We start from the raw sequence: 18,223 nt of genomic DNA, 5'->3' as shown, positions 1-18,223 counted from the left end.
GGGACTTCTTCAGCTATCACGACCATTGCGCCATGTTTGTCGTTTTCATGTTCAAACCGGATGAGATTTAATCCTCTGTAGCTCTGTATGGGAATGGCTTTCCCGTGAAGTATCGCTGACTTTATCCGCGAAGTTTGTGAAGAAATCTGCCTTTTCAGTGGTAACACGCGTGGTTGTTTCGAGTAAGCTGGTTTAGCAACTTGCCACCTTTGCGACATATTTCAGTCTCCAAACGGGTTTCAAGAATAAAGAACGTTGGTGAGGAAATAATATTCTTCAATAATGTATCACAGTTCACCTTTTTGTGAACTTACACGAGAGTCGCTTGAAAAACATCCGTTTTGAGTGGCATTAACTTCGAAGAAAATCGATGCCATGCACATCAAAATTGCTTCTGGTCTGGCTATAAATTAAACTATCTTGGAAAACGAAACTGCTCTGCGTTGCTAAGAGACGCTATTCTAATTTTGCAGGTGGATTTTTGATAGACTGTTATCAATACATCAAGAACAATTATTGTTGTGCGGTTTCTCAGTGTCTAAATTGTCACAACTGCAGGTGTAATCGACTTAGTAGCTGATATTGGGCACATGGATAATGCCCACGAACAGTCTAGTTGGAAGGCAAAAAGAACGCACAGTAAGGAATGACTTTTGGGTGGTGGGTCGTCGCAAGAATGATTAAGTATGTTAAACGACAACAGCGCAAATGAATATTTTTTTTGTGGATTATCTCAACTTCCTTTACTGATTCCGAAAGGCAAAACAATCACTTTTTTCCTTTACAGAGAGCCAATAGGAAGATCTTTTTTAGATACCTTTCTATCGCTTGATTATATTGCAAAATGTGGGAAGCTGACCTCTATTTTGGTTTGTTTCGTACATGGAAAAAAAATTTTGCCTCTCGCATCAACATTCACCCGTCGGAAGGATAGGGAGGCATCACATATAGATCAGTGGCCGCAAACGCGACGTAAAATCTTTCCAGGCGATAATGTAAAAGGGCCAACCTTAATCAGGGGCACCCAACGAATCTGTTCCTCACATTATCTGTTCCCCAGCGGAATCTTGCTGGCTGGCAAAAATACAGGTGTTTCGATTAGCTGGCTGGGAAATTTTGTTATTGATAGAGGGTTTGCCTGGGAATTACTGACTTTTTCTAGCACTTCAACCCGAGCTGGCTGTAGAAACTCTGAAGACTGAGGACAACTAAAAAAAAGAAAAAAAAAACCCTTCCCTCTCCCACAGAGTAGTCACAAACATACGGCGGCTGGTCAGAGTGATTGCGCTTGCGGAAAAAACCTGTTTTGTCCCGGTTTTGTCGCTTTTGTTCGGTCGTTTTGGATCGAGGGATTTGAAAGCGCGCGGAATTCCTGGCTGGGAAATAGATTTGATCAGCTGGCTGGGAAACCAACCAATTTTATCTAGCTGGCTGGGAAATTTCTTGTGTGTCTTGCTGGGAAAAAGGAACAGATAATGTTTTCCCAGCAACACTGAAAAACACCTTAAAATGCCTTAATAACACTTATTTTCATTAACTGGGGTATAATAATACATTTTACAACAAATTGGTCGTTGGGTGCCCCTGCTTAATCCTGGATCTTCAACTCGAGGCTACTTCCACGCCCGTACGTATGTGAGTTGAGCAAATTAAACAAAAAATAATAGTAATAGTTAAGTTAGTGTAAGTTTAAGCCCGTTTCCATTTTAGCTATATTATGAACATCCATGCATTCACTTATTTGCATATGAGTAGCGTCAACTGTTTCATCATCATCGTTCTGGAGACCATTCAATGCCACTTCAAAGACAAATGTTTTTAAAAAAATGACTTTCGATTCTTTTGCAAAAAAATTGGATCACCTGAAAAATTGAAAAAGGAAAGAGAATTTGGGAATGCGTTTTTCTTATTGTCTAGTCCCCTGAGTGAGTGTTCTTGCATGGAAATGGTATAGAAAATCCGTGCTTAACAGTAAGACAAACTCAGCTATCCTTTAACGAGGCCATGTATGTACCAACGAATAGACCTCTTTCATAATGGCGGCCAAATACAATATTCTTCTGTTTTAATGCTAATAAGCCTTTTTAGCCCCAAATTTCAAAAGAATATTTGTTTCAAAATGAGGGCAGTAGGTCTAATTAACATAAATACCAAAGAATGAAAAAGTGGTCGCCATTTATGAAAGTGGTCCATATGGGTTAACGCTCGAAACGTTAGATTATGACCTTGAAAACCTAGATATTTATGAATTCCTCCCTTCTAAACGGGGATTCAAAGTAGCCGCTTTGAATATTAACAGTCTTACTGCTCATATCGACTAATTGAGAGTTCTACTTGCCGACAGACCTATTGATGTACTAGCTATTAACGAGACTAAGGAGTTCCTCAGGCTAAGAATTTGCTGGCTGGTTACTGAATAATGGAGGAAGAAAGAAGCAAGGAAGAAAGAAGAAAGAAGCAAGGATGGCACAGTCGGTTAGTGCGCGGCCTTAGGGCAGGAGGTCCTGAGTTCGATTCGCGGATCTCACATCCTTGTTTCGATTTCTTTCCTTTCCGTGTACCTTAAGTAGCTTTAAATACCCATAAAACGGAGCACTGGTGGAGAGGGGGGAGTAAAATGAGCGCACCGTCGACTTGAGGTTTGTCAGTTGAATTACTGTTACGAGTTATCGACGTTACATATGGTTACTTTACTTTACTTTACTTTACTTTACTTTACTTTGGATGACAAACTCTAGCTGGGAATTTTGCCGAAACGGAAGTTTTCCTTGCTGTGGTCGACCCTTTGAATACCGATGCTGGCTGGAAAAAATAATCACTTCCCTTCTGACTTCCTGCGTCTTTTAAAAGTGTGCTCTGGCTAATTTTGGCTGGAGCAGTAAAATGACACCTAGTCAGGAAAGTTCAAAGATAGCGCTGGCTGTGAGTGATAACTATGAGGTGCACCGCAGGCTAGTGCAAAGTCGAGCGCGTGTATAAAATTGCCACTAAATTGATAGAAAATTGAAAGAGAAAAAAGGCATGTACAAAATGTTAACTGGAAACGTCAGTCATTAAGACGCTGTCAGCAAACAATGCAATTTCTTTTTTAAACATCCCTGTCTTTGGTTATGGTGTCCATCTTGGGATTTAGACAGACAACTCGTTTTATTTATTGCGCGCGGATAGTACTCCATCTTAGTAGTGGCGGTTAGCGTCGCGGAGGGGACTTTCGGAGGCGGGGAGAGGCCCTGTAGGGAGACGGGAGAACCAGCCTGAAAAGGGAAAAGGGAATATGGTTGACAAGTAGAACTGCTGTGTGCTTGTAATTATTCAGTTAAGGTTAATTGTTACCTACTTTTCCGTAGTGTGGTGATTGTGCTCTGATGGACTTTGTGCCTTGCTCATCTGGACTTTGCACCTTAGTTTTCTGTGACGTTCCGTTCTGGCAGTGGATTGTTGTTAAAGGGACACTGTCACGGGTTGACATGCGCAGTAGCATTCACTCTCTTCGAGACTTGTCACGCTCGACCGCCATTATGGAAATATCGGTAAGTTGAAGAATTCTGCATATATTTTGCATTAAATCAAGTTTATCTAAAGCAAATGCTATCTTCATCTGAAGCAAATTCCCCTCTGTCTTCGACCTTTCGTTTCCGCCCTGAGTTAATGCGTTTACAGACATGTCCGGATCCTCCGCTAGCGCTAGACGTCATTTTGAATTTGTGATTGCTATTTGTGATCACCTGCCCTTTAACCGGCTCCGTATCCTTTCCAATTTTACTAGGGCCCTTTGGCCCTTGTAGATAAACGTTTAAACTCTTATGCGAAAAAGAAAAACAAGGTCTAGGGGTTGGGGATACTGACTATAAAGTTTCATTCCGTGTTAAGGATACATTAGGGATCTTTGGAATGGAAGTAGACAGTGATCTGGATTTTTCTGGTCATATATCAAATTTCTAATGATGAGAGGTCGTCGCCGAAACGTCATGTTTTTATATCGCTATTTTTTATTCTAAAATATATCAAATTACATGTAATAGTCAACTTAACGTTATGATGCGCTTTCGAAACCAAAGGGAAAGGTCAAGGTGAGCAAGAACTTTTTTCCGTCTGCTAGCTTCTGTGCACTGCATGTGTGTTTAGCTCTTTTTGGGCGTCAGTAATAAAAGGAGTAACTGATGTTTTCCGATTTGGTGCTTCCACTAGGTTTTCAGAAATGTTCAGCAATATAGAAACTCAATCTTAAGAAATAAATTTATTTTGGACCTTGGAATCGCGCTTTCGGAATTCCGACATGTCATCGGTAACGGCGCCGTGTTGTGGTCTTTGCAGCAATTAAGCTGTCTCTCAAAAATTGATCTTCTGGCACTGTGTTACGTAAACCCCCAAGATCTTTTAGTCAAGGTCTGCTAGTTTGGCAAGGCTACAAAGGTAGGGTACACCTTTCAAAGGTAAGCTCTGTTGGTGCTAAATGTTAAATTTAGTAGTGCATGTAGGTATTCAAAATCTTCAAAGTCACTTTTAGGGCCGTTTATACGAGGGAAAATAAGCCACGGCTTATACATTTAACATTTTTTTAACTAATTTTTCTTGCGCCGGTGGGGAATGTCACAGTTGTTTTTGGCACCAGTTCTTGTTTCAATATCTTCTCCACAATCAATGATACATTTGTCCATGTCGATTGTCGTGTCACTTTCATGTTTCGATTAACTCGATGATCATCCAATCGATGCACCACAAACGACCAGAATAACACTTGCGTTAAAACTATAAGTAGTATTAAATACATATTTAATTTTTTTCATCTGTTTGCCTGTTTGCATTTAACTTGGGTTATTCAGTATCAAAAATACTGTACAAGAAAAAAATGATTGTCTTTATAAGAGACAATAAATGCCTCCTGTACCTCCTACTTGATATTTTCTAGTGTTCGTGACAGGTTATGAAAAAATAAAGGAATTAACAGCTTTCTTGAAGTTGTTGTAGCTAAATAGACCCTATGCAAAAATGGCTGCCTTTAAATTATTCTTTTGTTCATATTCAAAATAGCCCAACTAACCTCGTTCGGGATAACTAATTCTTTGGAACGTTTGTCTCAAAAACGGGGTTAGTTGGGCTATTTTGAAAATGAACAAAAGAATAATTTAAAGGCAGCCATTTTTGCATAGGGTCTATGGGTAGCGCATCGAAGCGGTGTTTCGCCGGCGCAGGATCATGCCTGCGGCAAACTCTGATTTTTCAGTCACGGTCCCGGCTTTTCGCCCGTTGCCGTCCAACTACTGTACCTCACGTGCCATCTTTCTCACAGGCATTGTGTACCCCAATACGCAGTGATATGCAGCAGAATAGTTTCTTGAGAAACCCCTTCATGGTTTAAAATGGCTTTCGATTTGCCTTTTTTGTCGATAAATCATGAGGACAAATATGGACCATACGGAGATACAGATGTCGGCTACTACATTCATCGGTCTCGATGTTTTTTTTATTATGGGGTGAATTATGCATGGTTATTTTTGCCGCTAATTCTTGCGGAAACAGGTGAATGTAATTGTTACTTAAAGATGAAAGCGTATGGCAAAAAAAGGCTTGTTTTGCTTTTTATCCAAACAGAGTGTCAGCTTGTCTCATCCGGGGTAATTTGGAAGGACAAACCATGTCGTCATTTCGTTGAGTATGGAGGCCAAAGGTGGCTATGTTGATTCGCGTTGCTAGACAGCATCGATCGTCGCTGATCATCAACGAACCCGTCAACTATGAAATTTATTCTTCACTGATGTTTAACGGGCAGGCGATCAGGTAAGCATAGTTTATAAGAAAGTTTTGCAGTTGATGTTTTACATCTTACGCTTAATGTAATGGTGCAAACGTATATTTAAGAATCTTTTACCATGTCCTCTCTTCACTGGTGGTGATATGGTTAATACTGTCACTTCTCACGCTTGTCAATCGTTGTTGGATCTCGTTTATTAATGAAATTCGAAGATTTGGTCGCTGGCGACTCACTCACATATTTTGTGGCTTTTCCTACTCCAGGTGTTGGTGCCATTGCGGCAAAAACTTTACCCACAAAGAATCGATTTCTCCTTGTGTTATTCTTAGAGTGCGAATACATTGTTGCGAGTAAATCTTCTCTAGACCAAAACGTTCGGTTCGATCACGATCTGCAATTCATATGTAAACGCGTCTCACGGTTAACAAAGCTTTTCTGGTTTCTCTGCCTTAAACTCGTCCGTGCATAAACGGTTACCGTAATACAAATGCGACCTTCTTTTGAAAACTGTAAATCTCAGAAACTTCACTCCACTGGAACGTATCCCATATTGATCGATTAAAAGCTGAATTATTGCAATAAAAGAAGGAAATGATTAAGTTTAAGCCGTTGTCACACGATCCGTGACCGTGTATTTTTTTCAAGAATAACAACGTGTCTTTTAATCATATAAAAACTGAAGATTTTGTCCAACAATAATAATTAGTTGTCTGATTTTTGAATATTTAATCCCCGAACTTAGTTTTGCGGATAATTGGTCCTTTTTATCCTCTATTATCTTGAACATAATTGCATGGTTTAGTAGATATTTAATATTTCTCTTTTATAGTTTTAGGAGAATTAACAATCGAGTTTTCCCTTTACTTAGTAGAGAGAGAAAGAATGAGTTCTGTGACGTCTCCGAGAGAATTTTTTACCGCAATGATAGCAACAAACGATCGGGCTGTAATTAAGGGATCTTAACAGTAAACAAAGCAAAACTTTGCGATGCCCGAGGAAGGGAAATTTCAAAATTATTGTTTCGTTTCCGATGGGAGTGTTGTCATAGAAACTGAAAGTGAAGTGGATGAAATGAGTTCTTAAAATGAGGTTAGTCTAGTAACAAATTAGAACGAATTTGTTTTTGTTTCTTTTCAAAGGAAAACCGCTTTTGTGGAATGAACCAGTCAGGCTATCATCGATATCAATCAGATATCGACTAATGAGGTGTTTTAAATGCGCACTTTTCCCAAGATGGATACCGCAACATTACCTCGCATCTCACAGATTGATTGCCTGCCACAGAATCGCTTGGATCCAGAGCAATTTGAACAATGGAGAAGACAAAAGAAAACAGACGAACAGAAAAAAGAGATAATGTCCCAGACAGCCGCATTGAAAACACAAATTCACAGCCGCAAGAGAAATGATTATACCTCCGGGGTTTTGCCTCCAATTTCGCAAATTTCATTGGGAGGACGACAGGTACCGACTGAGTCTACAGTCCCCGAGGAAGTTTCCAAACTTCCCCCTATTTCCCAGGTCAGCTGCCTCGGAGGATACGTAGATGACAAAAATCTCTTGATAAAGCCAACAAAAACCCGAATCAGAGACAGTGATTCAGATTTTATAAAGCTCTCGAAGTCTGGTGGCCAAAAGAACTTGTTGTGTTACAGTGTCGACGACCGCGCGAGGTCACACGAAGACGAGACCAACGCGAAGGTGTATCCTCGTTCCACGCGCTACATTCCGGGTTTCACATCCGAGGCAGACCCGAGGTGGAGGCCTTCACACTGGTCTGATTTCACGAGGAAAAGACCTGTTCGTCACGGTGATAACAGGCTGGTTTGGAGATAGATCAGAAGGGTGTAAAAAAAAACTTATCATCCTGCTGATAACGGGATATGACGATAGCTTATATTTACGTGTGTTCTGGTAAATAGCTTTGTAAGTAATGGTATTATATAGGACAAGAAACCCATAAGGGTTGAAACGTGTAACGGCCCCTTGTGTGCTGGGAAACAAGCTTCTGAATATTCAATTTGTCAAGTACCATATTTGGAAAAACAAGAGAGAAACGTTCAACCAATCAGTTCGCAAGAACACCGTGACGCAATACCACCAATGTTCTCGCGCGAAATTAACTGGAGCGAGGGGTTTCCAAATATGGTACTTAGCACTGAATATTCGGAAGCTGTGAACGCGCGTTACACGTTTCAACCCTTATGGGTTTCTGATAGGACTGAGTGGAGTCCAGTTCGGTCTGTAATCATACGAATGATAACAAAATCGGACAACTGCGCAGCGGAGGTCCAATTTGTTTATCACGAGTATGATTACAGACCGAATTCGACGAGGCAAAGTCCTCTTACCAACAAATCATAAATTACAATTTCCCAGAAAACAAGAAGAGCCAAGTTATGAAAAAAAGGGAAATTTTGCATTAAAAAACTGACAAAGGAGGCGTAAATTGTTTAAAGTCGCTCTGAACTGAAGAAAGAAAGAAAGAAAGCCCCCAATTTAGGAGTCTGTACACTTTTGGTTTGGATTGGCCCATTGAAGTGTCTGATATCAAACTGTCCGATAACAACTTGGCAAGTGAATTAGTGGAAAATAGGAGTTTTTTAAACCAATCACAATCGAGGAAATTGTAATTTTTATGATTAAGAACTATAACAGTAATTTTACAAGGATGTTCAAGCAACTTGGATATAATAGGGCCGTTTGTACGAGAGAAAATAAGCCTCGGCTTACTCTGGCCGCGGTGTACATAATGCGCGAACGTAACTATTTATACTATTATAAACTCCCCGGCCAGGTTAAGCCGCGGATTGATAACGCCGTGACCGTACATTTGGAACCATTTATACGGGGTTTTCGCGTCTTTTGTACGCCGCGGCTTATTTTCTCTCGTATAAACGGCCCTAATGTTTCGCCGAGCTTGCAATTTCTAATCATGCGTTTCACAGGCAAAATGACCGGCACAGAAACTATTATATTCAGAAACAAGAACGAAAGGCTTACATTCTCTAGTTGAGAAATCGAACTAGTTTAATCAAGTTACTTAGTGTTGTTCAGTAACTGTTACAGCTTGTTTTACCGCACACAAAGTCTGCTCAAAGCCGGTTCCTTTGAATGATACAACCCAGCTCGGTGTTGTTGTGTTTTGAAAGTTAAAACTAAAGGACAGAATAACCTTCCTCCCGTCTAATACGGTAGCATAGTTATCAGTATACCAAGTGAATAGTTGATTATTCATGGTTTTGAAAGCAGCAATGACAGTAGTAACGAGCTCCCCTCAAAAAGCCAACATGCTTAAGTAACTCCCAATATTTTCTGGGCGCATACGTGTTGCTAAAACGTGTCAGTCTTCTGCGAGGAAACTTTCCCCCATGAAAGGTGTCGCGTAGGATTAAAATTCTCAAGACTCGTGCCCCTGTGGTAAGAAAAATCACTTCCTTTTTTCCCTAAGATTTTTAGAGTGTGTTTGCTTAGCACCTGTCTGGCAAAATTTTGAGCTTTGATTTTTATCTAAAGGCCGTTTATTTTGAGTGTTACTTTTGGACTTCACGGTCCGTCATTACTCAGGTTCCAAACTGGACGATTGTACCTCAGAGGGTTGGATCCAGGGAAAAGGACGTCAAAGGCTCACTAGCTTAAAATTTCAGCGTGTTAATGCAGCTTTTTATATATGCTAAACAGGAGTTTAATCAAAAGTCTGAAAGCCCAAAATTCTCGTGCTGCATATTAATTCTGCGACGTACACACGCATTGCATTCTTAAAGTTTTGAGCCTTTGACGTCATTTTCTCCTCGATCCAGCTCTCTCAAGATCTTACAGTTAGTAATGGCGGACCATCAAATAGGAAAATTCCAGTTAAAATAAACAGGTCTCTTCTTTTAAAATCAAAGCTTAAAACTTAGGTCGCTTGTTGTTTAGTTAACGTAGTTTTGAAATCCAAAGAAAAATGAGATTGATATTGGTCACAGGGGCACTTTAAGAACCTGTTGGACTAAAAATATTATTTTAGACCCCCCTTACAAACGAACCAGTTAGCTTAAAAATTAAACGGGTTCTTATTTTAGAAAATGGCCTTGAAATCTCAGGCGACTGGAACAAATTGCACTCAGTCTTGTTCAAAACTTATTTTTTATGGTTAGGAAATATGATAAAGGTATCAGCGTCCTCATGATAGGAAATCAGTCATACCATGTTATAGAGTAGATATCTTTTGTGGAAATAAGAACCAATTCAAAAACCTACACAGCCTAAAACTAGTGTAAATACCATTTTCATAAGAATCTATGTAGCCTAACTTGAAAAAATCTACAATAGGTTCTTAATTATATGCGGGTGTTTACTGTAATCGTGGAATAGCGTTTCTCCAGTCATGAGACGGCTCTAATCAATTTTGTAGAGGCGTGTAAATAGCCAAGCATTTAAAAAGTGGATGTAAAAGATGTTTATAGTATAAAGAAAATGTTTAAGATGTCAAAGGTTTGTTTTATGAAACACAATGCATTGTTAATATACCGCAATTCAAGGGAAAAGAATGCCGGGCCATACTTGAAGGGTCTTCGCGTTTGTCTTTAAATTTATCCCTCAATGTATATTTCACGAGCTGGACAATGACCGAAAATCTACGTAATCCATAGCCAGAAATTCTATACAACATGGCTACCTCCTAAGCGCAAAGGACACATATACGGATTAAATATGGCGGAAGATCATAAAGAGAACGAGGGGGAAAATTATAAACTATTGCATCAAGAGAACGATAAAGAAAGAAAGAAAGAAAGTATTTACCTTTCCTTTTAACTTGCGCTGACTCAGAACCCTTTCCACTTGATAAAAAGGGCCTGTCTTTGTCGCTGGTCGAGTCTTGAAAAAATCTGCAGTGCTGACGTCGTTTAAATCTAAATCCTTGTAAAGTCCCTTACTTACTCTTTTACTCGATCTGGCCGCCATTTTGAATCCGCGCCCGCGAGGCAAGCCGCTTACTGTCTAGGATTTTTGTTATGAGTAATTCCAGCTGGCAATCATCAGTTGATGTCGCGGTTGGAAAAGAGTTTATTAATGTTAGTAGCTCTGGATTAACCACAACCATGTGAAACAAAAGAATAAGCAGCCTTTTCCCTCCAAAATCCGTTTGGTGTTTGTCTCTTTGCTTTCGGAAAACAAGGTAATTAATTGAAGTGACGCGAACATCTTACAGGCGAAGCGTTGAGCTAAAAGCAAGCCGAGGGATTTAAGGTTCTTCGAGTTTGTTTGTCGACATAAAGTGTATAATTTTCTATTATACGATGAATCTCGACTTTGTTCCATTTAGAAGCGTCATTAGTACCGCAGCAGTTTGTTGGTATACGTCACAATTCATTTCCTACAGCGTTTCACTGAAACAGTGCGCGCGCATCTTATAGCATCGATCATACTCAGGAGCCCGGAAAACGCTCTGCGCGTTGAAACCCTTTTCAAGAAGATAAGTGAAAGGCTAAGCTTGAAGTTTGGTTAGGCAGTTTCAACTCACAGCAAAAAGGTGAGTTCGGAGACACTGATCCGAGGATGCATAAACAGTGGGTTGGGAAGGCAAGATCTTCGTGTTATCTGTATTCGTCATAAACCTTTTACAAAGCGTAAAAATACGGCCATAATTTCGTTTTGTTTTATTTTATTCATTTAGTAAGCGAGTAGGTTAGAGAAAGAAAGATTATTTTCAGTTTTTCTCTGGCCTATGGTAGAGAATGTGTTCTTTGCCTTTGGCCTTGATCAGTTTCTGTGGCGAAAAAAAGCCTTTATTTCCCTGAATTCTACAACATTCTTGGCTTTGCCACAATTTCTGATACCAAATTTAACTACAGTATTTCTGAAACTCTCCGGGTTTGTCACTCGAAATTGAAAACAGGGGACATCTTACGTAAGAGTCTTGGTGGAATTGCTTGTCCCGATAAAAGTATATAGATCTGCGTTAGGTATTCTTGTTATTTAAAGGATAATTTTTTAGTTTAATTTTATGAAACTAAAAAACGATGAATGCCAAAACCTGTTCCCTACCTTAAAACATTTTTTATCTAAAACCCATGAATTTATTTATGTTTTTTTTTTTGTACTATTCTTTAAGATATTTAAATGAATCTTTAATGATTTGAGAGTTTACTATACTTTTCAAGACTCTGCAACATATTTTAACTTTATAGAAAAATTATTATATAGCAGAAACTATCTCTAGAAATGTTTGTTCCAACTACGGTTATTCTCAAAGTCAAGCTAAACGTAACTCTTCATTTGCGTTCAGTTCTCAAATTTGAGAACTTTCAAAACATCATGAGTGACCATAAATCACGAAATGCACTTCCAAGTTCATAAAATTTTTTTATTTACTATAATTATACTCAACAAAATCACTCCATCACTTCGTTTCCATAGCAACTTCCATATTGCAATCTATAACCTCTTTTGCACTTTATAAGCTACGTTTGTAATCGTCATTAGGGACCTTAAGATCTATAACGGCGAAGTCTTTCGCGATTTTTCTATTTCGTTCACGTCATACAGTGCGGGCGAAGTATCCCAAGAGTAAATTGGTACGAGCGGTTTCTGACTGAAAATAGAAATTATTAACCGATTTTGATTGGCTATAAGCACGCAGCTAATTCTTGCTTTCTCTGTTTCTCTTACGTCATACCTACAAACAATAGATTTTATATCTGTAGAATTGACGTCATACCTACAGACAATAGTTTTATGCGTGCAGAAGTGACGTCACCTAACACACTAACCAGCAGTTTGATCAGTTTTGTCATGGCGGAGCTCAGCTCAGGAATATGCATAATAAAACAATTACTGAATTCGGTTTTCGCATGTTAGCGATAATTATCAAGGCCTCAGTTTGTGTTATCCGCTTCAGCCTTCGGCTTCAGCAGATAACTCAAACTTTGGCCTTGATAATTATCGCTAACATGCTCAACCTCATCGAATAATTGTTAATTGAATGATTCTCTGTTGCATACTCAAGTTGTCGACATAACCTCAAATTTCGTGATTCTATCTCATAAACCGTAGCCTCCGGTACTGACATGAAGAACGAACCTAGTCTGCCGGGAGTGACGTCACAATCATTGAACCGTAACTGCTTGAAGGGAGTTGACGTGTCTTTAATCGCTTCGTGTTCTGTCAAAAAAATTGCTTTTTTTTCCGCTGTCTCAGGTAAGTGTCTTTTCCTTTCATTTGCCTGTGAACTCCTAAGGCATCCGTAAGAGAAGACCTGGGATCTGGTCGCCATGAGGCAAACCTTGGTAGCTGAGCAGTGAGAGCTGTGGTATCCAAATCAGTGCTTAATGAGAAAATGTCTGGCAAAACCTTTCAAACAGCTCAAGGTTAAGTTGCCATTTATGATCTGAATGATACTTTCAAGACAGAGTCTGTATCTACGTTAGTAGAGCCTGCAGTAGCCTGCTTTTACCTTCTGTTAGATCATGTTCAAGGCAAGTGACTCCATTGTGGGCACTTAACAGCCTCAAGACCAGCCAGAAAGTGGTCTGCCATCCTCTATGATTGTTGACCAGGCTTCAGTGAATCAAACCGCTTTTTGCCCGGTCTTAAACATCTTAACGGCAGTTTTGTCGAATGACGCTGCCTATCAATTTGATACCAGTTGTGCCTGTCAGGCTGACGAAGTTAATCGTGGTAACAGTCCATCTCTTGTTATTGTGAAGATGTTGATGCTCTCGCATTTCGAGAGAAGGAGGTACCCTTATCAAACGATTTGACTCTCAGGGGACAGAAGTGCGGTACCGTAGCAGCCACTTGTTTCTTGTCACTGCTGTCAAGGATCTTAAAGTCATTGGAAATGATGTCAGAGATTGCAATAAAATTATGTCTGTAGGTAATCCGCCAGGAACAAATTGTGACAATAATGAAATGCCACCGCTCACCAAAGAATGGCATGGTATTCATACCAATATGTGAACGTAGTATCTGGAATAAAATCCCTTTTTAAGCTTATTGTGTTAAGTTTTTGATGCACACAAGTCACATTGTTAGCCTCCATTTATAGCCAATCGGAAGTTGCAGACTGGTTGCTTTAAACTCGAGCCCCTAAGGAAGTTTTAACTTCATGCTTAGATGGTCTGGCTTTGGCTATGACTGCTAACTATGAGTTGAGTCAGAGGTGTAGGGATACCATGAAAGTCCGTTTTACAATGAATTTGCCTTTGTTGTTCAGGTTATCAGAAAGGTATTGTTTATCACTACCAGGGGTCCAATTTGGAAAATTACATCACCGTTATTTAAGACGGGATAAATTTCTAGCCTTGGCCCATAATACAGGGGATTATGATGCCCTCGTGTCTCTAATTTTGCTCAGCTAAGGCACTGAGTTACAAATGTGGATTGAGAATGTACACCAGGCGTTTTGTTACATTGGTCATCCACTAGTGGTTTATATTTTTCAAACTGATGCGAGTAGTGGCTGGGACATTACCTGTGCAACTAATGTTTCTTGCAGTTTCGGGAGCAGGAATCGCTGAACAGTAATTCTAATTCCCAAATGTTTGGGTAAGAAAGAGGCCGACCAGGCCAAGGGCATCCTAGTGGTGCAAGCATTGGCCACTCAGGCTTAGTATACTCGAGTACTACCAATGACGGCTCAGCAGCCTTTTGTCTGGACTCCAGGCAGCCAGCTGCTGGTCCACCCGTCTGCTAGTAGCACGCACAGAGTGCAAAACCAGCTCAAGCTGATTGCATGGCCCATTATCTGGGTATTCTATCAGAAGTGACGCTTTTCTGAGTACGTTCCCGAGGTGTCTTTCTACTCAGGGACACTACAGCGTTTATCCTTTGAAATGGGCTGTATTCTGTAGTCAGAGGGAGTTCCCTCCACGCTCCCCGGATCTAGCCCTTGTTTTAGAATTCTTATATATGGAAGATATCGTTCGCGTCACTTATGGTCATTAATGTGCCAACTAGAGCCTCGTTGGCGGTGGAACAAAGGCTCTTTTGTTCCTGCGGTTGGCACATTTGAATAACAAGAGTAATGTTTGTAAACAGATAACTTCCCTATACCGAGTTCCCCTCTATGTCATTTGGCACTGATCACTGCTAGATCAGCTTTCTCTCGTATGATTAGCGCTGAGAATACCTTAGTTGGCCAACATCCAGTTGTTCAGCCTTTCTTAAACGGTGCCTTTGGGAGTAAGCCACCCTCAAATACATGTTATGGTATTTAAGATGTGCAGCAGGGGCTGCAATTTGGGAGACTCGCACTTGCGTTAAAAGGAACTCTCGTTAATACTAGCCGGGTTATAAGCGTTAGCAACAATATTTTGCTACGACATGATATAAGCGATAGTTACCGGTAAAAGTTTCAATATGAGTGTGTGTGTGTGTGTGTGTGTGTGTTTCTCGGTAGTCATATTAGCAATGCTAACACTGTTAGGAGCGTTTGGAGCTATAACGTAACTTTGTTCATTGCTTGTTTAGAAGTATTTGGTAGTCTAGACGTAAGTTGTAGAATAAAATGGATATAGTAGGAAATTGTAAACTTCGAGTATGTTTGGTGTTTTGGGCTCCTCATTGTGTCCTCACAAGCTTTGAAGGTTTCATGTCAGTATCGGAGATTACGGTTTATGAGATAGAATCGGAAAGTTAAACAAGACTTAAGTAAGTTGAAGTTTGACTTAAATTCTATCTCATAAAGAGTAGTAACCGAATATGAGGAGGAGGATTTGAAACAATGATTGTGACGTCACTCTCGGCAGACCATAGGTTCGTTCTTCATGTCAGACACCTTCGGTTACTACTCTTTATGAGAGAATTCAAGTCAAACTTCAACTTACAGGTAAGTCTCGTTTAACTTTCCAATTTCACGTTATTGTCATGCAGAGAACCGCAAAAATATGAGCTAAAGTCCGTGCCGCTCGTGCAGCACGATTATTTATGCCTTCTTAACCAATGATATCACTGTTTTGTGGCGTTTTCGTCAACGTCGTCGTCGTCGTAGATCTTAAGCTCCTTATTGACCAATCAGAAACGTGACATTTTGTTGAGTATATAACAATGAGTAAATAAAGGGGCTCTGTCATGAAATTTAGCCAATTTCAGCGACTAGGAACTGACAACCAAGTCAACCGAAACGCAGAAAATAACTACTGTAAGGCCCACCTTCAACTGACAGGCTTTTCGACCGTTTGTTTTTGTTATGGAAATTCGCAATGCTTACTGTAGCGATCTGATTGGATGAATTTCAGCTTTGGCGGGATGAAAATTGTTCCACGTCACGCGATGCCTGAAGGGTGAACGTTAGCCTTTGAAACAGTGACTTTTCAGTCCAACAGATTATCGAGTTTATTTGTAACTTAGTGGATTACTATAGTTTTCCGAAGAAAAATATCAAGATTTTGAAATCTGTGAATTTCAAGCAACCAAGTCTGTTAGCATCAGGAAAGTCCTCACTCTCTCATGGCAGTGGCCAGGAGCACAAGCGAGACCACATAAAAAAATTGATATCAGGAATTTTAATAATACCTGGGGTGCTTTCCTTTTGTAAGGAAAAACCGAGGAGAATTTTCTGCTTAAAGAAACAGAACAAATTTCCTATGATCAAAATATGGAAGGGGACGAATTTGTTCCTTTTGAGACTTTCTTTTCTTTTTTCTCAAGAGACTGGATGCTAATCATTTAGAATAACAAATATGTCTGGCGGATTTTCGATCATTACGTTGTGCGTAGTTGTGCGGCTACGAGCTATAAAAGCATCCATGTTAATTGACTGAAACCCGCACGATTTATTTGGGCACCTAAACATCAAGGCCCATTGAGTCCGCCATGTTTTTTTCTTATTTCAAGGAGTATGGTACTCGTGGGAAAAAGCAATGGAACAGGATTTTTTCCGATCACTACAGGAAAATCGAGAAAAGAGGAATTCCTCTGAAGGTATTCCTTTTTTCCCGAAAAATTTCATTGGAAAAGTCCGTTTCATTTGATCATAGTTAATCGAGAGACTGGTTATGAAACCTTAGAACCTTCAAAAGCGAGAACAATGTTGTTGCAATCTATGTTGAATTGACCGTGTCCCTGCAAAATCTTTTGTTTTCGCTTCGCATGGGTTTGCAAATTAGTTGCACATAATTTAATCGAAGGATTTGATTGGTTATCTTCTCGAAAAAAGGTGTGTTTTGTGCAGGGTCAAGGCCAAAAATACGGACAAAAACGTGAAACAAAGAAACTTGTCGAGTTTCATAACCATCTCCATGCATTAACTATGATTTGATTATCACCGGATCAATCGGATTTTCCGTACAAAAGGTAAGCGCCCCTGATAACACGTGATAATGCAAATCCCATTCTCACCAAGGCCTCTTTATCTCCCATCACCCAGCAACAAATTTCCAGTTCCCAGGGATCAAATCCCATTTTCCCACCGAAAAATTAGGTCAATCCCAGCTTCATGACCCTCAAAATGATTAGCACTGCAACGACAAAGCCCGGTGTATTTTTTGTTTATTTATAAAGTATTTTTGCCTTCCGTCTTTTAGAAACGGGGATCATGTAAAGTGTAGAACCTTTGCCGAGTATAGAAAAATGGTAAAGCCATTTTACAAGCCGCTCGACAGACCAGAAGGAGAAGAGATAAGGTATTGTTACCTGAATCCAATTCGAAAAAAGCAAGATTTAAAAAATTCGAAGAAAATTCCACCTATTTCCCAGGTCCCAGATTTGACCAAAGAGTCCGGGAAGGTTCACATAGATCAACAGAAAAACAACAAAGCAAGACGCGTCCTTGAAAATGACTCGAAATACTTAAAACTGGCCAAGACTGGAGGGCGAAAGAGTCTTTTGTGTTATCGAGAGAATGAACGCAGGAATTCTCGACCGAAGCTTTACGAAGTTCCAGAGTGGTATTGTCATGAAGATGAAAAACCTAGCGAAGAAAGAGAACTTAGCGAAGAGGAAAAGCATAAGAAATATAAGGTGACATACGGAAAGAGAAGCTACAAGACTCTGGAGAAACCGAAGACCTACGAGCGACCCGATTACATGACGCACTTGGAACCGAAAGAGATGAAAGAAATTCGGACCGTGTCGGACAGGATACCCGACCGACCCATCTTCGGGTACGACAGCTTTTCATTCTGGAAACGAGATGAGCTCGAGAAATCGAACAAACTTCCGTTGTTGGTACCCGAAGCCAATATAGTGCGGAGACAAAAAAAGCCGAGGCAGGTCATTGAGACTGGGAAGGAAAAGCTGCCGGCTCGGGCGAAAGCCATTGCGATGTCCGGGCATAGGAAACTCGCAAGCTCCGGGTATGCTACAAAGTGGCATGAAAAGTGGTATGTACAAGGAACTGATTACAAGGATTCTGTCTCGGTAATAAAATTAGTTTAGAGTAGCAACTCCCAAAAGCTTTGTGTTTGAGAGAGCTCAAGGATACCCGCCGAGAGATGACCCTGCAGGAGAATACTTCAGGGACACTTCAACGGCATCGTTGTGATT

General features: G+C 40.1%; 1 protein-coding gene and 1 long non-coding RNA gene across 4 annotated transcripts in view; both read left to right on the top strand.

The window, feature by feature from the left end:
• Positions 1–3,474: 3,474 nt before the first annotated feature.
• On the top strand, positions 3,475–7,131 carry LOC138017859 (uncharacterized). Of its 2 annotated transcripts, none has more exons than XR_011125944.1 (3): positions 3,475–3,530; positions 5,593–5,778; positions 6,892–7,131. It is a non-coding gene; the product is annotated as an uncharacterized lncRNA (long non-coding RNA). The 2 variants fall into 2 exon arrangements; XR_011125945.1 differs by lacking the exon at positions 3,475–3,530 and adding an exon at positions 4,399–4,413.
• A 1,442-nt stretch (positions 7,132–8,573) lies between these two features.
• LOC138017858 (uncharacterized protein C7orf57-like) overlaps positions 8,574–18,223 on the top strand; it is a 9,731-nt gene continuing 81 nt past the window's right edge. The window contains exons 1-2 of one of the 2 annotated variants that reach the window (XM_068864842.1): positions 8,574–10,913; positions 17,263–18,223. The exon at positions 17,263–18,223 is cut by the window's right edge and continues 81 nt beyond it. In XM_068864842.1, coding sequence (XP_068720943.1) covers positions 17,309–18,115 — 807 coding nt within the window. In that variant the 5' untranslated portion in view covers positions 8,574–10,913; positions 17,263–17,308 and the 3' untranslated portion in view covers positions 18,116–18,223. Of the gene's footprint in view, positions 10,914–11,174; positions 11,268–17,262 lie in introns of those variants that run through there. The other variant, XM_068864841.1, reaches the window with a different exon arrangement.

Source organism: Montipora capricornis, chromosome 9 (genome assembly GCF_036669925.1).
Source record: "Montipora capricornis isolate CH-2021 chromosome 9, ASM3666992v2, whole genome shotgun sequence".
Taxonomy (NCBI): domain Eukaryota; kingdom Metazoa; phylum Cnidaria; class Anthozoa; order Scleractinia; family Acroporidae; genus Montipora; species Montipora capricornis.
Note: the sequence above shows the minus strand (reverse complement) of the source record. Positions and strands in the feature narration are given on the sequence as shown.